The 27,332-nt window shown below is 47.2% G+C and overlaps 2 protein-coding genes across 6 annotated transcripts in view; both read right to left on the bottom strand.

Annotated features, from left to right (window-relative positions):
* CEMIP (cell migration inducing hyaluronidase 1) overlaps window positions 1-3,208 on the bottom strand; it is a 174,425-nt gene extending 171,217 nt beyond the window's left edge. The window contains exon 1 of one of the 3 annotated variants that reach the window (XM_083475311.1): window positions 2,898-3,208. The gene's annotated coding sequence lies outside the window, so the exon portion shown is untranslated. Of the gene's footprint in view, window positions 1-2,598 lie in introns of all 3 variants that reach the window. The other 2 variants (XM_083475309.1, XM_083475310.1) reach the window with 2 other exon arrangements.
* The window catches only part of LOC310693371 (cell surface hyaluronidase CEMIP2-like), a 99,697-nt gene extending 75,396 nt beyond the window's left edge, over window positions 1-24,301 (bottom strand). For 2 of the 3 annotated variants that reach the window (XR_014519134.1, XM_083475293.1), the window contains exons 1-4: window positions 23,984-24,301; window positions 19,952-20,218; window positions 17,026-17,517; window positions 1,906-2,049 (exon numbers count right to left, since the gene is read on the bottom strand). Coding sequence is in view for 2 of the 3 variants with exons in the window: in XM_083475293.1 (XP_083331419.1) it covers window positions 1,906-2,049; window positions 17,026-17,517; window positions 19,952-20,218; window positions 23,984-24,011 (931 nt within the window). In the remaining variant the exon portion in view is untranslated. The remainder of the gene's footprint in view (window positions 1-1,905; window positions 2,050-17,025; window positions 17,518-19,951; window positions 20,219-23,983) is intronic. The other variant, XM_083475294.1, reaches the window with a different exon arrangement.
* Between the last annotated feature and the right edge of the window lie 3,031 nt (window positions 24,302-27,332).

Genomic DNA, 27,332 nt, shown 5'->3' with positions numbered 1-27,332 from the left:
ACAGATTGGCCAGTCCCCAGTTAGAATCTCACCCATGCCAATTTACTAGGTGGCTCCCCAGGAAGTCACTCGCTCAGACTCAGACCCCGACATCTGCAATATTGATGATAATAAGGACTAGAGGAGGATCGGGCTCAGGAGTAAGTTCTAAACTGCAGCAGCAGGTCAGACTATAAAACATCCCCATGTGTATTGTTCAAAGAACAGAGGATGGGGAAAGATAATTGCACAGGAATCACATTCAGGTGCAAAACTTTCCAACACCAAAAGAGCCTAAAATATATTTGTGGTATCAGCTTACATCACAATAATGAGCCACAAAACATCCCCAATCTGCTGTTTGATGTGACAAACTAACACAGCCATTCCTCCACTGTACAGTAGAATCTGTACTCTAATATTAGGTTCACTGGGCAATAGTACAATCCCCTCTTGGTTCTAATGTAGCTCTATGCAACCTCCAGCATCAACATGCCAAATGCCTCCAAGTACCAGCAGCTGGGGAGCAGGAAAAGGCAGCTTTTTCCTGCTCCCCAGCTGCTGGTACTTTGCATGTTGATGCTGGAGGTTGCACAGAGCTACATTAGAACCAAGAGGGGATTGTACCACTGTGGTTTCTCAGCCTCACCCAGAGGGTGACTGGGTGGAGGAAAAGGATGCTGTGCTCAGCAGATCATTGGTCTGATTCAGCAGGGCTCCTCTGATATTCTTATTGATGTAATTAATGTCAACACTTCATGAACAAAAATATGCCCTGAACAGAGGAGAACAATGCTTTTGCCCTTTTAAAAAATTGCAAATATAACAAGGTCACAAGAACTGGAGAATGTTAAAGGGCAACCAACCCCCAACCCCCATTCAATTTATGTCACTGGAAAGCTGAGAATTGATTGTTTGATTGAATGAATGACTGGCTGGTTTTATTGCAATGATGTCCCACTTCCCCCACCCCCAAGGGGCTTAATGCAATATACATGCTTCTCCCCCCTCCTCATTTAATCCCCTCAACAACCCTGTGAGGCAGGTTAGGTTGAGAGGCATAATAATAATAATAATAACATCATTATTAAATATGACCGAGTAGGTTTTTGAACCTCGTCTCAAGGGGCCTAGTCTTACATTCTGACTCCTACACTTCACTGTTTCTCAGCCTCTTTCCTCTGTCTTTAATTCCAAGTTACTTGCACTTGGTGCATAAAATGCAATCTGAATCAATTAGATGCAGTAATCAATGCATTCGGTCAATACAAATGCAGAGAACTTTTTACAGCCAAGCAAATAAATAGTCATGAGATCAGACAGCAGCACCTATTCAAGTTTAAAGGTAAAGGTAAAGGGATTCCTGACCATTAGGTCCAGTCATGACTGACTCTGGGGTTGCGGCGCTCATCTCACTTTACTGGCCGAGGGAGCCGGCGTACAGCTTCCGGGTCATGTGGCCAGCATGACTAAGCCGCTTCTGGCGAACCAGAGCAGCGCACGGAAACGCTGTTTACCTTCCCCCTGGAGCGGTACCTATTTATCTACTTGCACTTTGACGTGCTTTTGAACTGCTAGGTTGGCAGGAGCAGGGACCGAGCAACGGGAGCTCACCCTGTCGTGGGGATTTGAACCACCAACCTTCTGATCGGCAAGTCCTAGGCTCTGTGGTTTAACCCACAGTGCCACCTGCACTATTCAAGTTAAATACAGAAGTCAGAGAATACACACCTGAACTTAAACTGGTATGGGTTTTCCTACATGGGATTTGGCCCCTTGGAGTTCCGTGGGGATTGGGTCCAAGGTTAAATGGCACAGGATCGGGCGCAGCTTGAGCACCCGCAAACAAACACCTCCCTCCCCACCGCCAGCTTTTCCCCTCGAGGTTAAGAGCCTGCTGCCCGCGCAAAAGCCTCTCCTCCTTACCTCCTTCCTGGATGAGCAGCGAGTGGAAAGTGGCCGAGCTCTCCAAGCGCAGAGCCGCCCCTCGGCCCACGACGGCAGCGTGGCTGCTGTTATGTCCCGGACGCCACGGGGTGAGGTGCGCGGCGGGCGGCAGGCAGGAGCTCCCTGCAGAAAGGAAGAGAGAAAAAGACCCCCAGGCTTCCATCCATCCTAGGCACGCTTCCCAGGGAGCAAGCGCTCCCGTCCCAAGCCCGGCGTGCAAGAGCTCAGCCCTCGACGGAGAGGGAGAGCGCGACCGTGGAAGGAAGCAATCGAGGACCCACCTGCCTGCGCGCTGCGGCTCCGCTCCGGGATCGGGCGCTGTAGCGACGACCAGACCGCTGCCACCTGCAGTCTCCGGAAGGAGCAGCGCCCCGGGCTGTTGCGCCCAGCCCAGCCTGACCCCTCCAAGCGGATCCCGGCACCTGCTGGAAGAACAAGCCGGCCGGGGCGCCGCCGGAGGAAACGCGCGTCCGCACCGTCGAGGTTCCTAACTTGCGATTGGGACGCGCGCCCCCTTCTCTGTTTCTCCAATCAACCGTCGGCCGCACGCAAGAATCCCAGTCAAGGCGAGCCCGGATTTGGCACAGGGGCGCTTGCCGCGGGAGAAGGCGGTGTCAAGCAGCACGTGGCCGCGCAAGCCGGCGCGCGATCCTGAGCCGCGCCGTTCCTTACCTCGCCTTTGCAGCCTGCCTCCTCGTCCAACAATCTCTGCAAGAACTTCGTTATTGTCGTCATGATGATTGCAAAGGACAAGTTCTCCCTTCCGAGCACACACCACAGACCACGCGCTCTCTCACACACACGCACATACATGCACACACGGGAACCGGGCTGCTCGGTCTCCCTTCTCCCCTCGGCGTACAGGTTTACAAGCATCTCTAACTCCCTGCATTTCCACCGACAGCAGCGCCTCCTGGTGGCGATTTGAAGGGGGAAAAGCCCTCGAGAAAGTCCATCATCACGTACCTTACCTCTGCGCTCTCGGCAGAAAAGCGCACAACGCTTTTATTGAACCCCTTGGTAACAGAAGAAGCGAGGTTTTTTCTCCCCGTTCCCACCCAGCGCTCTGCTTTAGTTGGACGGTCTGAGCTGGTGGCGATCCTCTTTTTCCCCCCAGAAGCAATTAAGAGAAGCGACGTGGATTATTTAGAGACATCTATATTTTTAGACGGCTCTGGAGAGGGACAGAGAGAGGCGCGCTCGGGAACCCAAAGGCTTTCCTTCTCCTTTGAGCGCTCCGCTGCCCGGCTTTTTTTTTTCCTGCCCGGCCACCAGCCTCGCTATTTATAGGCGATCTCGGAGCCGCGCTGTTTACACCAGCTGAGCGCTTGGCTCCTCCCCGGCCCGTGACGCCGCTTCGCATTCTGGACATACCGCGCGGCTGTTGGCGCCGAGTTGCCAAGGAAGGGGGGCGAGAGCAAACCCCGAAAAAAACAGGGGGAGGGAGAGCACCGCGCGGATCGCGATCTCTCTTCCTCCTAGTCGATCGCTGGACTTTCCCTGGAAGCGAATCGCCTCCCCCCCCCCCCCTTTCCCGGTGTCCTTGGCTGCTACTCAGTTGCTCGGAAGCGAACTGGTTCAGGTCCAAGTCTGCGCAAACTTGGAGAGCGTTCGGAGCGAGGACTCCCCGGGATCCGCACCCCTGGGCGCCTCTTCTTCCAAGCAGCCCAGAAACCACACGTGCCTTTTCCCAAAAGCGACGCGTCGCCTTCTTTTTGCGCTGGAAACGTGAGCACGGGAGCTATGCGCTTCCAAAGGGGGCTTGCGCGCAGGTTTGCGCCATCGCGCCTGCCTGGGAGAGGGGGCTCAAGTGTCAAGGAGCCAGCGACAGGTGCCACGCGACAGCCACGGACCCTCTCGCCTGCCATGCAAGCGGCACCAGGTGAGATTTCCCTTCCTTTATGCTAGGTATCTTCAACCTTTTCAGACCCAGGGCTCGCCTGCAACCCAAACGTGCATCTGGACACTCATTTCTTAAGTGTTTATTTGAATTTAACCACATATTGGCACGGTGGCGATGCTCCCGGCGCAACGCACCTTGAAGCAGGGGGTCATAGAAGGAGAGAATTGTAGAGTTGGAAGGAACCCCGAGGGTCATCTAGTCCAACCCCCTGCAATGCAGGAATCTCAACCAAAGCATCCACGCCATGACAGATGGCCATCCAACCTCTGCTTTAAAACCTTCAAGGAAGGAGAGTCCAACACGTCCCAAGGGAGACAGTTCCGCTGTCGGAACAGCTCTTACCGTCAGAAAGTTCCCCCCTGATGTTTCGTCGGAATCTCCTTTCTTGAAGCCTTGGGTTCCAGTCCTGCCTTCCAGAGCAGGAGAAAACAAGCTTGTTCCCTCTTCCAGCCCTTGAGATATTTGAAGATGGCTATCGGATCATCCCTTTCCCAAGTCACAAGTTGAAGAGCAGTCCTCTCTGCGCAACTATGAAAGGAGCAGGAGCCCCTGGCCAAATTTGGATGGGCTCACTCCTTCCTTCTTTGTATCATGGGTTCTGAAATAAACACCCACGTAGTGGCCATTCTCCCAAATTTCAGCGGTGCTCTGTGAGACACTAACATTTGCTGCCCCCCCCATGCCCCATCAACATCATTGTTGCAGCGCCCCCTGAACCCAGGGCAGTCAAACTGCCCATGCGACCCTAAAATTGCCTCTGACTCACAAGCTGGGAATGCAAGTCCCATTGTGTTTAACAGTGATTAATCAGGACCAGTTTCAGATTAGAGAAGACCTTTCTCAAGTGCCACCCCCATCCTCCTGGTAGCCTTATCCAGCAAAGAGCAGCATCACTCCACAGCTGTCAACTTTTCCCTTTTCTTGCAAGGAATCCTATTCGGAATAAGGGAATTTCCCTTTTAAAAAGGGAAACGTTGACAGCTATGCATCACTCTGATCCAGCACTAGGTGTCTGCATTTGTGAGCCACCATTTTAATTTCCCACAATGCCCCACCACTGGAATGCTATGGCAGGGGCATTGTGGGAAATTAAAACAGCAGTTCTGCTTTGACTCAGCTGCTTGTTGCGAGGGGAAGGGTGGGCCTGTCCATGCTGGGTGCTGATACTCAACCTGGACTTAATCCCAAATCACAGAATTGTAGAGTTGGAAGGGGCCCTGTGGATCATCTATTCCAACCCCCGAATATGCCTCTGTCCTGTACGGGGATCAAATGCTCAACCTTGGCTTTATCAGCACCATGCTTTAACCAACTGAACTATCCAGGCTTGTTAGTGTGCCCAGGAAATACAGTCCTGGTTTAACTGTACCAAGCTCAAGAAAGAGATCAAAGAGGGCAGTTGGCTCAGGATGCCCATAGGAAAGGCAAAAGAGCTACAGAATCAATCAGCCTCTTTCCCCAAAGGTGTCGTGGAGGGGGTGGGGAACAGGACCATTGCTCAGTGGTTAGAGCACATGCCTTTCCAGGTAGGGTTCCCAGTCTGAAATCCATCTGTGCTGTTGCCGGTCAGTGTAGACGCCTCTGAGCTAGATGGACCAATGGTCTGACTCAGTACAATGCAGCTTCCTGTGTTTCTACGAATTTCTGTTACTCCTTATAATGAGACAGGATGTACCGTTTCTTACAGATGCTTATCAAACCTGAGATACAGACACACCCACAGTGGAAAATGCAATGTCTGCTGGCAGTGGGAGGGCTGTAATGTAGCGAGACATACATGATAATAATTTGTACTAACATTTTGTTCTTTCTTCCAGAATTAAATTACCCAACTGACCACAGAGGAGGGCTTGTTGTTTTCACCCACAATGTACACACACTCGTTCTTCATGTTACCACATTGGTTTTGCAGAATCGTGTAGCCGCAGGTCCCGATCCTATGCAAATCTTCCTGGGAGCTGCTGACATCCAGCCCAATGGTTGCCATGAATTTGATTTTGAATTGATTTTAGAATGTCGTGTTACTTTTATTGTTGTTAGCCGCTCTGAGCCCGGCTTCGGCTGGGGAGGGCGGGATATAAATAAAATATTATTATTATTATTATTATTATTATTATTATTATCCAAGAGACAATGGAGTGTGCCTCCAGGGGTGAAGTCAAACCGCTGGAGAATCACAGCACCTGCTGTGGCTGCAGATACCAGTAACTCATCACTGCTGCCTCTAGTGTTGTTTTTGTTACGTTAGCAGCAGCCAGGGGGCCCTTCAAGGCGCAAGACTCTGCAGTGTGTTCGGAGGTCCTGGGCTACCCAGATGACAAGACCCCTCTCTCGGCCTTGCTGATGTGGTCCAAAGGAAAGCAGGAGAATTATATTTTAATATTCAACCAGCCAATTATATTACCTTCATTAGAGGGCTGTTTTCCCCACATTGCCAAATTAACTTCAGAGATTCGTAAGGACTGCCTTCTGGCATCAGACCAAAGTTTCATCTAGCCCAGGATTCCAACACTGACTGGCAAGATTCCCCTGGGAATCCCACAAAAGCAGATGCGTGACCTTGCTGCCTTGTATTGAGCGATATACTGCCTCTGATAATGGATGTTCCACTAAACCATCATGGCTAACAGCTGCTGATTGACCAATGCACCATGGAGTCCTATTATCGGGTAAAAAGGTAAAGGACCCCTGGACGGTTAAATCCAGTCAAAGGCGACTATGAGGTGCGGCACTCATCTCGCTTTACAGGCCAAGGGAGCAGGCGTTTGACAACTTTCCAGGTCATGTGGCCAGCATGACTAAACCGCTTCTGGCGCAAAGGAATACAGTGGTACCTCAGGTTACAGACGGTTCAGGTTACAGACTTCACTAACCCAGAAATAGTACCTCAGGTTAAGAACTTTGCTTCAGGATGAGAACAGGAATCGTGCAGAGGCAGCGGGAGGCCCCATTAGCTAAAGTGGTACCTCAGGTTAAGAACAGTTTCGGGTTAGGAACAGACCTCTGGAACGAATTAAGTTCTTAACCCGAGGTACCACTGTACCATGACAGAAACCAGAATGCATGGAAATGCCGTTTACCTTCCCGCCAGAGCAGAACCTCCAGGTCTAAGCTGGATTGTCAATTCACATGATCCCTGACTACAGGCCATGTTAGCTGGACTGATGGGGAAGCTGGGAGAGTCTACCGCATCTGGAGACCTCACAAGTTAACATATATCATATTTATTCTCAGGCACATGTGTATAAGGGTTGCAGCCTAAGCTATAAATCAAGGTGCCTGGTTCAAATGGATGCAAAGTAGCCATTGGGCTCACTCCCAGCCTCACCTCTGCAGTGATAATACTGACCATAGCTGTCAACTTACAGATTTGAAAATAAGCGACCAGCAGCCTCGAAAATAAGGGATCAGCAGCCAAAATAAGGGATTTTCCAAGCACAGGTATGTTCAACTTCTGAGCCCCTCCAAGCCAAAGGCAGAAAGCCCAGCCACCAGCCAAACAAAGCCTCAAGCGGTGGTTCCCACAGCGCACCAACCCAGCAAAGGGGATGCAGCAAGGAAAACCACCATCACCCCTCTGCTGGGAAGCGCTGAGCAAAGGCGAGTCACCAGGCAACACAGCTGATTTGATCAGCACAAGGCATGCAAGCTCCACCCCCTAGTCGTTCTTAGACTCCTTACTGGGTGAGCAACGTAGCCAAGCAACACAGTTGGAGCCTCCCTCCTCCCTGGCCGGCAGGGAGGGAGGGTGAGGAGCTGCTTCCTTTGAAACCCAGGAAATTTAAGGGACATCATCAATAAAGGACAGCAGCGGGACACAGCGCTGGGATAAGGGAGTTTCCCGCCAAATAAGGGACGGTTGACAGCTATGATACTGACCCGCCTCTGAGGGCTGTTGTAGAGTCACCAGGCCAATGCATGGAGAGTGCTTTGAACACTCAAGTGCACTGATGAACTCACAAGCAGGTTTTGAGCTATGAGCAACAGCGGTAATTAGATGATAATTCAGTTTGACTATGATTTAATAGCTAGAAGGTGGGGTGCAGCAGAAGGGGAGAAACAAGAACTCGATGGGAAAAGGGGTGGGAAGTCGATAAGGTTAAGAGAAAAGACTAAATTGTATTTTGATGGTATATGTTAAAAATGTTGAAACAATAAAATATAATTGGGGGGGCACTCAAGAGCACTATATAAATGCTAACAATTAGCAGGACTTCCCCGCCCCAAACTGTACGCTCCAGTATGGAGTACTTGCCCCCACAGAGCAGGGGTGTGGAACCTTCCAGCATCCCATGGGCCAACTAGGGCAGGTGGGCGAGACCACGCACTTGTCAATCATCTGATGACAGCATTCATAAGCTGAAATCCTGCTTTCTAAGCAGGGTTGAGCTGTGCATGGAGTTCTCTAGGGTGATCTCCCTCAGGATTGAAAACCCCCCTCCCATCAGCTGATGGATGGAGTGGGTTCGATCCTGCTTTCTGCAGACGTTGGGTTATGGCACCTCCCCCCCCAAATGCCCTGATTATGAATTATATATTGGGACCATGAATTTGATTAGTTAATTATGCATTGTATTCAGTGGTACCTCAGGTTACATACGCTTCAGGTTACATATGCTTCAGGTTACAGACTCCACTAACCCAGAAATAGTACCTCGGGTTAAGAACTTTGCTTCAGGATGAGAACAGAAATTGTGCGGCGGCGGCGCGGCAGCAGCAGGAGGCCCCATTAGCTAAAGTGGTGCTTCAGGTCAAGAACAGTTTCAGGTTAAGAACGGACCTCCGAAACGAATTAAGTACTTAACCCAAGGTACCACTATATATGAAAAAGACCTTCCCACCTCCCTTTTAAGGTCATAAACCTGCTGCCAATAAATTTCAGCGGGGTCCCCAAATTCTTGAATGCTGAGATTCTCTTTGCTCTGGACAATTTCACATAATCTCTGTCACGTCATGTCACACACACACCTTTACAACTTAAACCAGGGGCGGAAATCCATCTGCAGGCTTGGGGACTGAATGTGGCCCTCAGAGCTCTCTAACCGGCCCTTAAGACTCTCCCCCTCACCAATCCTGCTCCACACCATCCTTGAGTGTTGTTGCCTAGCTGGATGGTGCAGTTTGATTGCGCCCCTTGCTTTCCTGGACAGAGGACAGAGGAATGTGTGTGGAACCTTCTGACTTTTGCTTGGCTGTATCGGTTGCCCCCTTGGCCAACCCACTACTGTCGTACCTTGGAAGTCGAACGGAATCCGTTCCAGAAGTCTGTTCGACTTCCAAAATGTTCGAAAACCAGATCGCTGCTTCTGATTGGCCACAGGAAGCTCCTGCGGGCAATCAGAAGCCGTGGAAGCACCGTCAGACATTTGGGTTCCAAAAGAACGTTCATAAACCGGAACAATCACTTCTGGGTTTGTGGCGTTCGGGAGCCAAAACATCCAAGTTCCAGGGCATTCATTGCTCCACCAGCCTTGGACCTTTAAAAAAATTGGCGCCCAATGGAAAGCCAACCGATGCTCGGTTGGATCATCCAACATTGTGGAATGGTATCCATGGATGTTCTCCCCAACTGATCCCTGGGATGGATGCCCAACCAGGCTTCTTGGGGAAATCCTGGCTGATCACCTAGTCATTAATCTGGATTCTTTCATACTCAGAACTGAGGTGTGAAAATGGTTCCGTACACCATGACTTAAACACACCTAATCTTTAATAGCTGCAGTGGCATAAGCTAACACAAGGGCAGGGAAAGCATGTGGCCCTCCAGACCTCTCTGACTGGCCCTTGAGACTCTCCATAGGCCACACACCCCTTGAGTGTTTTTGCCTAGCCAGGAGGTGCCCTTGAACTCTGCTAACACCACCTGAGTGCCTGGATGGATAGGCAGGGAAACTAGCCCACTGTACAAAGGTAAGGCTTACAGTCATTGCTTCATCAACCCAGGTCCTACCAAAGTGTTTTCCCCCTCATGGAAAGTCCAGTTATTAGTGGTCTTTGGTTAATCATAACCATTCATTTCAATAGGTCTACTCTGAGCAGGACTAGCATTGGATGAAACCCCAAATATGGCTTCTTGGCACAATCCAGTTTATGTTTACCCAGTCATTGCTCAGAATTTTCATGATTTTCCAACATTGTGGAATAGTGTCGCTTCTTAGGAAAAGCAGGTCAATGTTTACCTAATCATTCATCTGAATTATTTCATAATCCTTTATCTTTGAGTTTGATGGCTATTTAAAGACATGGGAAATCTAAAGTCCCCGAAATCTTTATATTTTGCAGCACACACTCAACCAATCATGTTTACTGATAAGTCACCCCCCCACAAATGTCAATAGGGCTTCCTCCTGAGTAAATGCACACATAATTGCAGTCTCGGACCACTTCTGATGCACTTAGTATATGCATAATCTTACTATTTTCATGTTGCTTTTATAATACCTAGTGTATCGTCTGAACAAGCAATGTTTCTGGATTCCTCATTTCTTTGGGAAGATAAAATAAAAAGCCTCCACACACACACCACCCAACTATCTAAAGAGGTACAGCCCTAGAAAAGCTTGGGCACATGATTTTCTTGGTTTTATAAACTGACTATGAATGTTAGCACTGAAATTACAAGCGACACAGAGGAACGCCACTCCCTAATTTTCATTGGTTCTGTTTTTTTACACCAATCTTCTTAGCTATTGGTTTATTAGGCTACAGAATATGATATGGCTGAAACTGGGAGATGAAACGATGACTTGGACTTAGGCAGTGTTTTTTTCTGGGGGGAAGCAGAGGTAGCATACCCCTAAACATTTTGTGAAACTAAGTTTGGCCTCATTGAGGGGCAGTATTTCAGTATGAGTAGGAAAATGATAGTACCCCTAAACATATTTTTTTTAAAGAAAAAAAGCACTGGACTTAGGATAGGGACCGCTTCCTTTCTATCCGTAATTCAGGGTGGGCGAATATGTCAGTTCCAATTTATTTCACAGTTTCTTATTTTTCCAGACTTAAATTGGATTCTCCAATACTTTCACATCACTTTGCAATTTTTCCCCTTAAAAGAAATCCTCATAAAAATTCATTAGGATTTCTGTCTGAATTTCTCCTAATACTCTACACACATTCTTGCGAAGCAATTTCCCCCTAATATGTGGTTCTGTATGTTATTTTCAGTGATATGTGCATTTATATGCACACTTTATCCTAGCAAATGCATCAATTGACCGGATAACCGCTTTGCAAAATTCACAGAAGTGCAGAAAGAGGGCTGTGTTTTGGTTCTCGCATTATTTCAGAAAGTGCAAAGTAAGCTCACATCTAAGTACAGACTGTATGGAGTTTCTCCTCCATCAGTATCCATAATTCGAGTGTGAATCTGGTGGTGGTGTCTCCTCATAAGAACCACCAATGGGCATGGTTTTCAGAGAAACTAAAGCTCTAAGATGCTTCCGATTCAATGCAATTCAAACATTTTTTTTTTCTTTCCAAAATCTGGAAAGAAATATCATGGAGAGAGGCATGGCCCTTTCTTTTCTCTCTAGTCCACTCCCTCCTGACGGGTGTCCTGTTTCCTCCTATTTGCCCAGATGGAGGAAGGAAGAACTAGTCACTTTTCACTGATGAATGAGGTTCACAGGGATCAACCCTGCAAATTTGACATTTCACAGAATATTCTCTCTTTGTGTGTTTTGCATTAGGAAGTCCCCTTTAAGATGTGCAACCCAATAGCATTCAAATGATAAGCCACTGAGTTTGTTTGGACTACAGTGGTACCTCAGGTTACAGACACTTCGGGTTACAGACGCTTCAGGTTACAGACTCCGCTAACCCAGAAATATTACCTCGGGTTAAGAACTTTCTTCAGGATGAGAACAGAAATCGTGCTCCGGCGGTGCAGTGGCAGAGGGAGGCCCCATTAGCTAAAGTGGTACCTCGGGTTAAGGACGGTTTCAGGTTCAGAACGGACCTCCAGAAGGAATTAAGTTCTTAACCCGAGGTACCACTGTACATCTTTAGTAGGGATAAGGGAGATTCAGTTCGAACTTCACAAATTAACGTTTTCCGAAACGATACACAAAATGAAACACAGCCCCTCTTTTGAAATCCACACTGAATTTTGCAGTGCAGTTCTCCAGCCACATAACGCGTGTCCAAAAATGCATGTACTATATGGTACAGTGTGCGTATAACTGCATATACCGGTGAAACAAACATACAAAAATGTTGATTGTATTAAGGGGAAAATGGGTTTGCCAAATGCATGCATCAATCAGGCAAAATTGCAGATAAGAATTGCATGTGAGAAATTCACACCCCAAAATGCCGATGGATTTTTGTGAGGACGTTGGGTAGGGGGGTTGCAAATTGATGTTGAAACATGGAGAACTGGTTGGACCAATGAACAACTGAGACCAGGTTGACATATTAGCTTATACCTTCTCTCAAGTAAGTGTGGCTAAGATTCAGCTTTCCCACACTTTCTGCCCTGACCAGGCATCTGCTTGACAAGGGAGCACATGGTATTAGGAGCCATGTGTGGCTGGGTCTGCAGAATTCTATATCATTAAGTATACAAACAAACCCCAGTGTTGCAAAGAGAACGTCAACAATGTCTAGGCAACACGATGACCATATACATATGTATTATATAATCTTTATAGAATTCCTTCAAATCATAAAAAGTTCAAAATGAAATCTTTAGTCTCAAAGTCTCTGAAAATCTTTAAATGAAGCGAGGTACCAAACTTTGTACGGTGGAAGACAAGCTGTGAAGCTTTGTGTATTCAACAATGATGTCCAACACTGAACAGTAATTCCGGATATTGATGTCAGGGAACTGCCATCAGTGCTGGAGGGAGAGAGCAAAAGCCAGAGGGATTCCAGGGATCGGGAGAAGCAGCCCATCTTCTGTGGAAGAGAATCAGCGTAGCACCAGTGGAGAAGGGGGGCAGATGGGGGAAGCGGCAAGGCGGTCTCATGACTCCTTGCCTGGGACCAGCGGGGAGAATAGGGGTCCTCCGTTGCCCACGCCCTTCTTGCGCAGAAGGCTTTCGCGCAGAGAGGGAAGGCAGAGACCCGGCATCAAGGAGCTTCTTTGCTGGAAGAAGTTTAAGAAACGCCCACTGACGGATTCTGCCAGCGATTGAGTCAGCCACGGGCGAGTGGCTGTCCGGACAGAAAAGGTTCACTTTGACAACCCACCCAGGTGTTTGCACCCAGCCGGGGAGATAGACACCTGCTTACGCACAAGCAACCCCTAGAACCATTACAATTGATTACTGTTTCGTAGAATTCTTCGTCAGCATGGTGGGTGGATATAGCATGCTTCATAAACCCATCTTATTTCGAATGAATGACTACATTGTTACACGAGCACTGTTCCACAGCATTTGATATTTTCATTTACAGTATATACATTTATATGCATTCCACCGTATAGTTTAGCACCTTACTTCATTTAAAGATTTTCAGAGACTTTGAGACTAAAGATTCCATTTTGAACTTTTTATGATTTGAAGGAATTCTATAAAGATTATCTATTACGTATGTATATGGTCATCGTGTTGCCTAGACATTGTTGAATTCTAGATCATGGCAGAAACCGTATGACCCGGAAAATACCAGTTGCCAGGGAACAACAGTAGGGGAGAGCTGTTGCCTTCATGCTCTGCTTGTGAGCTTCCCAAAGCAATCTGTTTGGCCATAGCAGGGGGGAAATGCTTACCCTCTGCTCTGATCCACCAGAGGCCTTTTCACGATTGGGCAAATTCATGGAGGACAAAATCTATCAGCAGGCATTGGCCATTGCAATTAAACTGAGCCGCCATGCTCAGGGAATAGGACGTTGCATTAGCATGGTCCTTTAGCCGGATCCAGCCAGGTTTTTCTTATGTTTTCTTGGCATGGTGATAGCTAGGCCAACAGTGAGCCAAATACCAGAACTGTGCCTTTGAAATCTGGCCAGTAGATTATTCTTTTCAGATTTCACAATGGTTCAGTCTTTAAGAAGACACAAAATCTGCCTTTAATTGTCATGCCCTACAGCTAGAAATTGCAATTTGCAGGGGGGCTGGGGGGCTGGGGGAGATAACCAGGTTTCCCAACTGCATAAATTCCCCATCCGGCAACTTACAAAAAGCCAAATGAATAGGAAGTGTGTTTTGCTCCTTGATAAATATCTGGGTCATATTTGCATCATACATTTAAAGGGCTGTGATACCCCTTTAAGTAGTCATGGCTTCACCCAAAGAATTCTGGGAGCTGTAGTTTGTTAAGGGTGCTAGGCATTGTTAGGAAGAGACTGCTTTTCCACTCTGCATCCATAACAAACTACAGCACCCAGAATTCTTCAGAAATGAAACAGGGACCCTCTGATCTGAATCAGCCAGGAACTCACTAGATAGGCAAGCTGGTTTCTCTCAGCCTCACTCTTCCCCCACCAAATCTGCAAATTGAGAATAATGATCATAGCCGTCAGATTTGAAAATAAGGAATCAGCAGCCTTGAAATTAAGGGATCAGCAGCCTCACCTGTCCTAGGGACAGTCTACGGGATATCTAACAATCCGGGATAGCAGCAGGAAGCAGTGGGAAATGGTGCTGGAATAAGGGAATTTCCCACAAAAAAGGGAAGGTTGACAGCTATGATAATGATACCATTATATGTTGCAGGGTGTTTGTTAAATGCTTTGAACACCTGAAAATACCATATACAGTGGTACCTCTGGTTAAGTACTTAATTCGTTCCGGAGGTCCGTTCTTAACCTGAAACTGTTCTTAACCTGAAGCACCACTTTAGCTAATGGGGCCTCCCACTGCTGCCACCGTGCGATTTCTGTTCTCATCCTGAAGCAAAGTTCTTAATCCAAGGTACTATTTCTGGGTTAGCGGAGTCTGTAACCTGAAGCGTATGTAATCTGAAGCGTATGTAACCCGAGGTACCACGGTAATGCTAAGTATTATTGGAACCTTCAAGCCCAGATCCAAAAGTTGGAGCTTGGACCAATGTTTTTGCCAAGAAATAAAAGCTAAGTGCCCTGTTATGGGGAGTGGGGGGAAATAGAAAGTGAGAGGAGAATAATCAGAAAAAAGGAGGAATCAGATTTCACACATTCACAGAAAAAGAAAAGAAAAATGAGACCCTATTTTGCAGATAAGAATTAAAGAGAGCTCCCCCTCTGCACAGCGATCTTCTCTAAGAAAAGACTTAAGATAGACAGATTTATGCAGATATTTAAGTGCTGCAATCTCACTTTAACCAACAGAGGCCGCCTTTACACACTGATCACCTCCCTAATGCCTTCCCCATTGATCTTATCATGGAAACAATTTTGCACCAGGGATCATCAATACGCTCTGTGTGTATTCCACTTAAATCAAATTCATAAAATGGCAACTTTAGATGTAAATGACATTTTGGATGCAAGCGCTTTGTCGGGGGAAAACAGGTTAATGAATGCCAACAATACAGTAAGCCAGAAACTTACACACATTTAACTTGTGCGCATTCAGCCTTCCCTGCTTGGCAAAATATGTGTAAGACTAGGGTTTTTTCCCTTAAAAATAATGTCAAAAATTGGGGGGCGTCTTATACATGGATAGCCATCTCTCCCCCCCCCATTTTGTTAAACTGGAGTTCCCCAAAATAGGGGGCGTCTTATACATGGGGGCATCTTATAGACGGAAAAAATACGGTAATTTTAAAAAAATTAAAAAGGGGATGGAAAGCAGGTGGGCATCTAGAATAGAAGACTTTGGCAATCTCACCCACCATTGCACCCAATGTGTTTTGACTATATGTGATTTTTGCTTTAGGTGCGATCCCCAGAACGTAACCTCCATGCGATATTTCCCTCTATCTATAATGTCCAGGCATGGAGTGCCCTTGCAAACAGCAAAAAGGGCACACTCTCCACATAGAACAGGGAGGTATCAGCAGGCTTGGGGAAGGGGGAACTCAAGTTTTGCGGGGGGGGGGGAACCTTTTAGAAAGTGCTCTAACAATCAATGGCGCTTCCGAAAGAACCCTGGGAATTGTAGCTCTTTGAGGGGAAGAGGTGTCTCATATCAACACTCAGCGCCCATAACGAACTACAGTTCCCAGGATTCTTTGGAGGAAACCATGGCTGTTTAAAGTGGCATGATTCTGCTTTAAATGTGTCAGTTTGCATTTCTTAGTACAGAAAGTCTTGATCTGATGTGTAGAGATCTTCCCTATTCTAATTAATACAAGAGGGTTCTGGAAGCTTCTCTATGTGAAAGAAAGAAGCAGAAGGTTCCTGGTGTTTGGGTTTATTCCTTCAGAGAAGCTGAGTTAAACTGGTTCTGTTATCTCTTTCAGTTAAGGCAGGGGTCAGCAAACTTTTTCAGCAGGGAGCCGGTCCACTGTCCCTCAGACCTGGTGGGGGACCGGACTATATTTTGAAGGGGGGGGGATGAATGAATTCCTATGCCCCACAAATAACCCAGAGATCCATTTTAAATAAAAGGACACATTCTACTCATGTAAAAACAAGCTGATTCCCGGACTGTCCGCAGGCCAGATTTAGAAGGCAATTGGGCTGGATCCGGCCCCCGGGCCTTAGTTTGCCTACCCATGACTCAAGGTCATGCTGACTATAAAAGTAGGACCAGAGGGTTTCACTTTCTCTTTCTATCTCTTCTGGTGTGGTGTTCTGTACATAGTATGCTTAGTGTTGAGGTTAGATTTATTATAAGTTATTGTAAGTTGAAGCTAAGACTGCTGCAACTGGATTTCTTATGGACAGTGCCAATCCTGAATATATTGGATTTGTGACCATTATGCTCATTTGTCTTCAGTAGCAGTAAAGCTCTGCTGGATGAAATACAATTACCTCTGGTCTATTTTTGGGAATCCTGCAACATGCGTAAGTTGTTACTCTGCTAATTATACATGGGAATCTACTTCAGATCATACTGAGTAGAATTCAGTGACAAAAATGTATGGTGCAGATGGGGACTTCATGTGGCTCTCAGAATGGCTGAAAAGGTTCACACAAAGAGCTATATCATGCTACAAACTCCACCCATTTTGGTTCTGGCCCCACCCACCACCAGCTGTGGCTCCACCCACCATCCAAGATGGTCTCTGTGTGGTTTTCCCACAAGTCAATGGCCCTTCACAAAGTAGCCGCCCCCCACCCTTGCAGCAGAGGAACATGCACAATCTCTTTGCACACCTACCATTTTGTTTCGCTTCAGGCTTAGCCAGATGTTTCTTTTTTTCGGGCGTCCGGTTCCTTGAGGGCATCTTGGAGGGATTCATTTCGACCGCCACTCCCACATTTCTCAGCAGCCAATGGACCCAGTGTAAGAGCGAAGGCTTTACTTTGGAATGCAAGAGTTTGTGAGGATTCAGTTGGATTTGGGGCGGGTCATCTGGATGGTCACAGCTCTGGCGCTGAACGAGAGCAGAAGCCAGGCTAGGCCCGAAAGCTTTCACCAAGACATATTGGGAAAACTTCAGGAGCAGATCACACGTTCCTCGCTCGACCGCCATCTTCGCCGTCAAGTTCTGACTTGTTAACAACTGCATTTGCTCCTCACGACTTAGAGGGCTGTTACTTCTGAGTGGGTCCATGAATTTAGAAGATTCAGGGGCCTCTGGGAGAATCCTCTGAAACAGCTCCTTATAATCTGTATCCCATAAAGAACTGTTTGGATTCAGGCTGTTTTCTGAAACAATCATAAATATCGTAAGAACTCAGTTTCTGGTACTTCTTCATTGCCCCTAAAATATTTATTTCTCCAATAGGTTATCACAAGATTCATTTGACCACATGCAGCTGTATTTAAAATGCACCCCATTGACATACACTCTCAGGACCCAGAATAACTTTTAGGTGTGTTTTCTCCCAGTATATAAATATAATAAATGAATACGCACCTGCCTGTTCTGTAAGAGCAGCTCAGGAAGGTTCACTGAGGTCCAGCTTCAAGGGCCTTCTGCGTGGTTCCCTCCCTGCAAGAAGTGAGGTTACATGGAACCAGGCAGAGGGCCTTCTCAGTAGTGGCACCCGCCCTCTGGAATGCCCTCCCAGCAGATGCCAAGGAAATAAACAACTATCTGAATTTTAGAAGACATCTGAAGGCAGCCCTGTTTAGGAAAGTTTTTAATGAGAGCCAGTGTGGTGTAGTGGTTAAGAGCGGTAGTCTCGTAATCTGGGGAACCGGGTTCACTTCCCCGCTCCTCCACATGCAGCTGCTGGGTGACCTTGGGCCAGTCACACTTCTCTGAAGTCTCTCAGCCCCACTCACCTCACAGAGTGTTTGTTGTGGGGGAGGAAGGGAAAGGAGAATGTTAGCCGCTTTGAGACTCCTTAAAGGGAGTGAAAAGTGGGATATCAAATCCAAACTCTTCTTAATGTTGGATGTTTTATCGTGTTTTTAATATTCTGTTGGGAGCCATCCAGAGTGGCTGGGGAAACGCTCATGAAATAAGGCACCAAGGAGATCCCTGATGGATCAGGTCAACGGCCCATCAAGTCAGACAGCCGCAAGGACACAGATGTGGAATCTCAAGGTCAGATGTGGGCCTCTGGATCTCTCTATTTGGCCCAGTCCACACTCTCTATTGTCATGCTACACCCCTTAGTGGCCCATTGTGTACCCTCCTCAAGTATTTTTAGCTGACTGGACTGTGTTCCTGCAGTGCGAAAATACCTCACCCTTGTCTGGATGGAAGACAAAGTGATTGGGGTGGTTGTATGTGGAAACCTCTGGCTTTTTCTGTACAAACTAAAGGTTCATTCCTGTTGCTCACTTCTGCCTCTGGTTCCTCCCAGCACTGGCATGTGGCCCCCCAGGAGGTTGCCCAGGATGTAAAGTGGCCCTCGTGCTGAGTGAATCCCCTGCTCCTGAACCATAGGAGCCAACTCCTAGGGGCCAAGGTCCCTTTGGCCCACCAATAACAAAATTGAGGAGGCCACCCTCCAACCCAAAGTTGATGGGCATCACCATTCAAATACTGTGCGTGTGAGATGTCTTGAGATCAATTATGTGAAGTGGGGCTCAGCTGCCCCCCCCCCAATAATAATAGTAATTTATTATTTGTACCCCGCCCATGTGGCTGGGTTTCCCCAGCCACTCTGGGCAGCTTCCAACAAAGATTAAACATACATTAAAATGTCACACATTAAAAACTTCCCTGAACAGGGCTGCCTTCAGATGTCTTCTAAATGTCAGGTGGTTGTTTATCTCTTTGACATCTGCTGGGAGGGCGTTCCACAGGGCAGGCGCCACTACAGAGAAGGCCCTCTGCCTGGTTCCCTGTAACTTGGCTTCTCACAGGGAGGGAACCGCCAGAAGGCCCTCGGCGCTGGACCTCAATGTCCGGGCAGAATGATGGGGGTGGAGACGCTCCTTCAGGTATACTGGGCCGAGGCCCTTTAGGGCTTTAAAGGTCAGCACCAACACCTTGAATTGTGCTCAGAAACATACTGGGAGCCAATGTAGCTCTTTCAGGACTGGTGTTATGTGGTCTCAGCGGCCGCCCAGGTCTCAGCTACCGCATTCTGGATTAGTTGTCGTTTCCAGGTCACCTTCAAAGCTAGCCCCACGTAGAGCGCACTGCTTTTATTCAAGTTTGCAGCCCTTCCCTGAATGAAGGGAAGCACAGTCGTACCTTGGTTGGCGAACGGTTTGCGACTCAAACATTTTGGCTCCCAAATGCTGCAAAACCGGAAGTGAGTGTTCCAGTTTGCGAACGTTCTTTGGAACCCAAACGTCCAAAACAGCTTCCGATTAGCTGCAGGAGCTTCCTGCAGCCAATCGGAAGCCGTGCCTTGGTTCCTGAACATTTTGGAAGTTGAGCAGACTTCTGGAGCAGATTCTGTTCGACTTCTGAGGTACCACTGTATAAAAACCTAAGCATCATGGGTGCTTTAGATGAGATTCCTGCATCGCAAGGGGTTAGATTAGATGACTCTTGGGGTTCCTTCTAACTCTACAATTCTATGCTCTGTCCGGAATCTTCAAACATTCCGCTTCCTTGTACAAACAGCCCCATCCACAAAACTGGGAATTCACTTGGATTCCATTGGCCATGTAGGGGTAAAGCAGATTTATTTCATCAGGGAAATGGATTTAAATGGTTGTTTAAATGTCTTACGTAAGCACCTGGCCGGCACGCAGGCAGACAGGAGGAGGAGACAGCCGGCTAATGCCAGAACACTGGACACAGGCACATGGTGGTAAGCTTGGTCCCTCCAATGGTGCCGCCATTTCTCAGATCCTCTTCTTGGTCGGAGGGAGGGTGACTCTGGAAGTTCCCAAAGGAACAAATGGGTCAGTCTGGTCCCACAAGGGGCTGTTCCTGCCGGCGGCAGCTTCTTAGAGGGAGGGAGCAGGAGAGAAGCAGCCCAGGGCCGGGGAAACCCTGCAAGAAACATAGAACACAGCTTTCCTCTCCAGAATCTGTACACTTTCTTCCTCAATGGGAGAGGATTTGCTTTGTAGGCAGAAGGTCCCGGTTTCAACCCCATGTCTCTCTAGGTCAGGGGTCAGGAAACTATTTCAGCAGGGGGCCAGTCCACTGTCCCTCAGACCTTGTGGGGGGCCAGACTATATTTTGAAAAAAATAATGAACAAATTCCGGTGCCCCACAAATAACCCAGAGATGCATTTTAAATAAATGCACACATTCTACTCATGTAAAAACACCAGGCAGGCCCCACAAATAACCCAGAGATGCATTTTAAATAAAAGGACACTGTGGCGTTTGCCTCCTAGGTGTGTGACATCATACTGGGTTCATAAGGAAAGGGTTAACTAATTGTAAAATGACTAACCAATAGGAACCCAAGGGGAGTAGTTAGAATTAGAGTTAGAGTTATTAATAAGTCAGTCTGGAGTTAGAGAAGAGATGGAGAGGATAAGTCTGTGGGATGGGCTAGTTTGATGTGGGAGAGTGAGAGAATCTGTTAAGAGGAGTCAGTCAAACAGTTGATATAATCAGTCAGAAGGTATTAGGAAGGTATAGGCCAGTAAAGAAACTAAAGTTAAGAAACTGACAAGAATATTATCTGAGAAACCATAAACTTGTTAATGCCAGTGGCAGGCCTACATTTTTGGTTCCCTGAACATCGAACTGTTATGGGGACCCCTTTCCAACCAGCAATGAGGTCTGGGTAACCCGTTAGCTTCTTCAGTTGGGTTGTTCTATGACAGATCACTGCATAAAATAAATTTTAAATACTACATCTCAGATTTTGATTAAAATGGCTGTCCAGGATTATCTCACCCGTCAAAATCGCTGGGGTGAATAAAAATGCCCTATGTCTTATAGCTTTCAAGCCCCACATTGGACAAAAGATTCCTACCTCACAGGAGGTTGGACTAAATGACCCTCATGGTCCCTCTGAACTCTACTATTCTAAGATACTATTGGGGGGGTGTATATGTGAAAATGAGGGCAATGTTCTATACATGCATGATGCATCATTGAACGATGAATTGAAACCTAGAAAAGACCACAGTCAATATAATACTTCATCTTAAGACACCTATGAGAAAGCATAGTACACAAAGCACAAAATACACTTTATTCCGGCACTGCAAAGGATTGGACTAGGTGAAACCTGGGCTCCTTTCCAACTCTAAGAGTCTTTCATTTTTCTGTTTTTTTGAGCAACATATTCAGTTTCATCATCGGAGAGCATAGCAGATCCACCAGTTACCGCCAGTTAATAGTGTGGTGGACTCACCCCGCTAAGTGCCCCCCCAATTATATAGATTTATACAAATCAATATATGCCAGTTACACTGAGTATGATGATTTACCACAAGCTATCATGTGGGGGAAGAAATGGAGGCAGTGAGAGGTTTTACTTTCTTGGGTTCCATGATCACTGCAGTAGTCACAAAATTAAAAGATGCCTGATTCTTGGGAGAAAAGTGATGACAAACCTAGACAGCATCTTAAAAAGCAGAGACATCACCTTGCCAACCAAGGTCCGTATAGTTAAAGCCATGGTTTTCCCAGTAGTGATGTATGGAAGTGAGAGCTGGACCATAAAGAAGGCTGATCGCTGAAGAATTGATGCTTTTGAATTATGGTGTTGGAGGAGACTCTTGAGAGTCCCGTGGACTGCCAGAAGATCAAACCGATCCATTCTGAAGGAAATCAGCCCTGAGTGCTCACTGGAAGGACAGATCCTGGAAGGACAGGCTCCACTACTTTGGCCACCTCATGAGAAGAGAAGACTCCCTGGAAAAGACCCTGATGCTGGGAAAGATGGAGGGCACAAGGAGAAGGGGACGACAGAGGACAAGATGGTTGGACAGTGTTCTCGAAGCTACTACGGTAACATGAGTTTGACCAAACTGCGGGAGGCTACAATCATGCAGTTTGGGAATCTGCAGTTTTAGACTTCGGACTTTGGAAGGTTCTCCCCTAGAAATGGTTTTAGTGAACAGCCTTTAGCATTGTAATTGTCAACCTGCTCCTGCTCCTACTGCCTTGCGGTCCTCGCCTGTTCATTCTGCTGGACTTCTGCCCCAGAGTCCTGCCCTGTGGGGACCACAGCAGGACGAGTGAAATGACTCCAGAATACATTTTAGCGCCATCCCTGCAGACGGGAAGCTAATGCAGAGTTTTCCCTAGACAGGAAGAGCAGCTGCTAAAATCTCCTTGGGGGTTGGGATGCCCGGATCACGGTCTCTCTGTCTCGCCGCCTCCACCGGTCCAGGGAATGAGCTTCATTCACTTTCACCGCCTAGGAAGGCGAGGCATGTTTGCAATGCTCAGGAAGAGGGGCGCGGGAAGGACAGTCTAAGGACAAGCGAGCCGCTCCTCCCGGCAACCAGCTGAGGCTTCCCTTGCAACAGCTTCAGCCGCTCGGATTCTTTTTTCAAGACCTGAGCAGGCGGCGAATATGAGCCGGGCGCACATGGAGATGAAACGCATTCGGTGCGCACCCACGCCCTTGGAAGAATTATGGGCACTGTAGTTTCTTAACGGTTGATGGGCATCGTAGCACTGCGAAGGGTAAACTACAGGGCCCAGAAGTCTTTGGGGGTCGGGTGGAAATAAATGTGCTTTAATAGATTCGTGTTCCAAAACGCGCGCACGTGCCTTGGAAGATTCCTTGGCGCATCTAGGACTCCTATCCTGGATCACTCATTAACAAACTGCAAAGCGATGGAAAAGGGTAAAAGGCGGATCCAACTAATTTTAAACGGATCCTCATGAATTCATGAGATTTTTTCATTCAAGTTAAATAAAACCACCATGACACTGTAGACCATGTCTTACTCTTTAGGCAGCATCAAAAAAAATCATGCATCCACTGTTTCGTAGGGCCGCAGAAACATGGTTAAAAAACACGGATCCTCATGATTTTTGCACTAGATCAGCCCAAAGCGATCCTCCCCGAATTGGAAGGACGCGACGAGGTGCATGTGGCTTCGTGCAGTCCCGATCCCATGCATGGTTACCCGAGAGCAAGCTCCGCTGAGGTTTGCTCCCCAGCAAAGTGTGCCGAGGATTGCAGCCTTGAGGCTCGATCCCCAGGCGCAGTTAAACTTGGCAAGCAAGTCCATCCGGCTAACTGAAATGAAGTTTACTCCCAAGGAGGCGTCCTCAGGATCGCAGCCGAGCTAGCCCATCCCAACTTAGGCGCAGTTCGCCGGAAGTCCCACCGAAGCCATCCTTCCCCCTAAGCGTGTCTAGAAATCCAGCCGGATAGGCCCCGATCCACTTGCTCTCGTTACTCGGGAGTCAGCCGCAAGAAGGGGCACAAGACATACACAAGACATACCTGCCCCGCCCCCCAAGGATGCCCCGATAGGATTCCCGCTGCCCGGCCCGATCCACGTGCACACTTTGCTCGGGAGCCTGAGTAACGTGAGTGGACATTTATCCCAAAACAGAACGCAGCGGGCCGGACAGCCTTGGTCTGATCCTAATAATAATTTTTATTTATACCCCGCCCTCCCCAGCCAAGGCCGGGCTCAGGGCGGCTGATCTGATAGGCAAAGAGATGCATTTTTTCCAGCTTTTTGCGCCCCGATGAGGGAGTCTCCGGGAGGAGCTAAAGGACCAGGCAGGAGGAGCTTGGGCTGCCACGCTTTCCTATCGGCGCCCCCACCCCTCTACGTGGAACTCGGCTGCGGGTTCGAGTCCTACCCTCTCGCTCCTCACCTGGACGGTCGGGTCGTCTGTGCAACATCTTGCAATGGACGTTGGCGGCGGATCTTTCCCGCACGGCCTCTCTCTCTATCTCTCTTCCTCCTCAGCAGACGCCTCCGCCGCCTTCAACTGCAGCCAACTTGGAAGGAGGCAGTGTAACTAGCTGCTAGGCTTGCGGCCCTTCAGTCTCTTTGCATTTTAAGTGCCAAAACTGTCCCCAAGGCGAGATGATGCGAGGCCACCTCCCTCCCGCGTAGTTGCTTAGCAAAGAGCGATCTTCAGCTTGCAATCAATTTTGACCCAGGCACCCCGTTTCTATCCTTGCTTTTAGCTTCACCGTGTCTCCAAGGCACCCAAAACCATTAAAAATAAAAAATAAGGATTACTCATCGTAATAAACACACACCGGACGTGCACCTCGCGTCTGCTTTCCAAATCTACCCGGCGGCTGTACTCTGAATAACCTGGTTTGCGTTATTTATTTTCTCTCCTTCGCCGAGGTTTCAGGAGTTGCCGTCGATGCAAAATTCCAAGCCTGCGTGCCCTTCTTTCACACCTTCCTCCAAAACTAAGCTAACCTTTAGCCAAAGAAAAACACACAAAAAAAACTAGGGCTGCTGCAGTTCTGTTCCAACTCACCTGGGACTGAGCCCCGTTTAATTCAACGGGATCGACTTTGCAGGTGTTGAATATTGCTCTCTGCAGGGCTATCAAGCAGTGATGCTGACCTCAAATGATCACCTGTGCTTTGACCAATCAATTCAGGTTAGATAAAGGTTTAGACTGCTTCTGTAGACTTGGAAGTAGTATTGCATCTCTCCAAAGGCTGGCAACTTCTTTTTGTGAATGGTTGTCAATTGCATAATACTGGGGGTCCTGCCCCAGTGGTGGTGGGGAGATTGGGACAGGTGACATGGGAGGGGGCAGCCGGGCTGGCCAGGAAGTGTGCCCAGGTCCTTATTTCAGGGTGGGAGTGAGGAGGGGGGTTGCCTTGGGGGGGGGGGTTGAGTTTGGAAGTATTTTCAGGGTGGGAAGAGGTTCATGATGGAGACATGTTGTTCTTGTTTTATATTATGTATTTTGCTTTTATATTGTGATTTTATGTTATGAACCGCCCTGAGACCTGCAGGTATAGGGAGGTATACAAATTGTAAATCATCATCTCATTTGAATTTTGCATTGCTTTTCCTTCTGACCTCTCTTTTCGCCACATATAACACACTCATAATGCACATTCAGGAGGAATTTTTGAACATTCCTGTTTGCCCAGGCATTTGTTGGCCGAAAAATACTGTTCCTGGCAACCTTGAAATTATTAGCTTATGAGGGCATGTGGGTGTTTTAAAATGCTTTTAGATATGTTTGTATGTGTTCTCACTAGGCTTTATTTATTCATCACTGTTTGCTGCCCTGGACTCCGTTGGGTGAGGTAGAAATGTAAATAATAAAATGATGGAGTGGAGCCATGAAAGCTTATGCCATACATTAGTTTGTCCTTAAGGTGCTACATCTCTCTGAAGCTCCTGTGATGATGCAAGGATTTATGACATCTGAACTCACTCATGTAATATCACGCACCCCAAACCAGCAAAATGTTGAAAGCTATGTAAATATCATTTTTGTGAGAAGGGATAAAAGTCTTCTGTAGGCAATCTTTTAAAGGTATTTACTGTGGCTGTAGAAAGGGAATGAAATTCAAGTTCGGAGGATGAAAACTTACAGAGAAAGCATTGGGTTTGTTTGTTTTTTTCCCAATTCCTCCCCACCAGTTATAAATTCAGCAGGGGGAAAATCCCAGCCTGCTGCAGAATAACACCTCCATAGATTTTTGCTACAAGGAATCTCACTGCAGTGGACTGAAAAAGACCAATTATCCCATAAGGCCAAGAGACAAATGAGAACTTATCCAGCATTTGAGCAGAATAGGTAGGTAGTACTATAGCAGTGATGGTAAACACATAGTGTGTGCACAAGTTGCTCATGAATAAGGGTTAAGGTGCATAAAAGGAACTGCAGGTACCCACTTTTTAACGCAGGTATCCGCTTATTAAAGATGCTACTTTGGTTGGCCAAAAAAGGGTTGCTTTTAAGAGTTTGAGACATTTCTTCTGTTCTTTTCTCTCATTTGTAACAGGGAACATGTAATCTAGTTACAGTACAAGAAAATGCATTACAGAATGTTCTTGAGTGAGGAACCTTAGCCAAGGGGAGCTGCATCCACAGAGGCCTTCATATAACTTAAAAGGGACTAATCAGACCCTTCTCCTCTGGGTTTCTCTGAGCTGGGGCAAGTGGTTATTGGGGGAGAGGATTTTTCCAGCACTTTGTGTCCTGGCTTTGGAATGCTTTGCTGGCACCAGGCAAACCCTTAATATTTGTTTTACTTGGATTATTATTTTTTTGTCTTTTATAGGCTTGTACTGTATTAGTCATTTTATTTCCAGTTAGCCATGCAAATACAACTAAGTTTTGTGGCACCTTAAAGAGTAACAGATTTATTAAAGAAACAGCTTCCATAGTGGTGCTGCTAGCACATTTGCAAAGCTAAGCAGAGTCTGGTACGGTTTCAAACTGGATGGGGAACAGCATGTGGATATTCCTGTATTGCAGGGGATTGGTCTAGATGAGCCTTGGGTCCCTTCCAATTTTATGACTACACAAGAGCTTAAGCCATAAGAAGTTTGGTTCATCTTTTTAAGGTGCCACAAGACTTCAGTTATTTTATGGTGTTGATAATAATTTGAAGAGAGGAGTACAAATCTAAATAAAATAAAAATAGCTAGATTTAAGTTTAGAGCTAGACTGGCTATTTCAGAGATTGACTTGCTCCCCAGATGCTGTAGATTAACAGGAAGACATTTTCTTCTCGCGTGTTCCGGGTACTGAAAGGAAGCACCACTCTAATGTTAATTACTCTGCCCCTGCGGTTTCATGAAATCAAATCCGTACACACTTGAAGTACTGACATGAGTTAATTGCATTCCTGTCAAAGCAAGTCCACGACGGCCAAACTGAAACACAAGTACCAAGCTGTGATTTCCATTGAGTGAATAGTTCCCTCTGAGCTGATCAAGTGTCACTCATAAGCAGTTGCATTACACAAGTCAAAAGGAAGGCTTCCGTTTCAGTGTACTGTACTGTAACGGCCACATTCCTTAACATGAGGATGGTGTATCATAAATAGCCCTTCGGGGTAGATTAGGCCAACAGCAGCCTGCATCCTGTGTCCCAAGGAATGGGGGGCTCAATCGGCAAGGGCGTTCAGAACAGCAGGCTAAGGATCTATGAAAGACAGCTTGCAAGTCCACTGCTGACCTCCTATAGAAATTGTGGAAGTCCCGTATTTTTCGCTCCATAAGAC

The sequence above is a fragment of the Podarcis liolepis genome (assembly GCF_965112155.1).
Source record: "Podarcis liolepis genome assembly, chromosome: 14".
Lineage (NCBI taxonomy): Eukaryota > Metazoa > Chordata > Lepidosauria > Squamata > Lacertidae > Podarcis > Podarcis liolepis.
The sequence above is the reverse complement of the archived record's forward strand: the minus strand, read 5'-3'. Positions and strand labels throughout refer to the sequence as shown.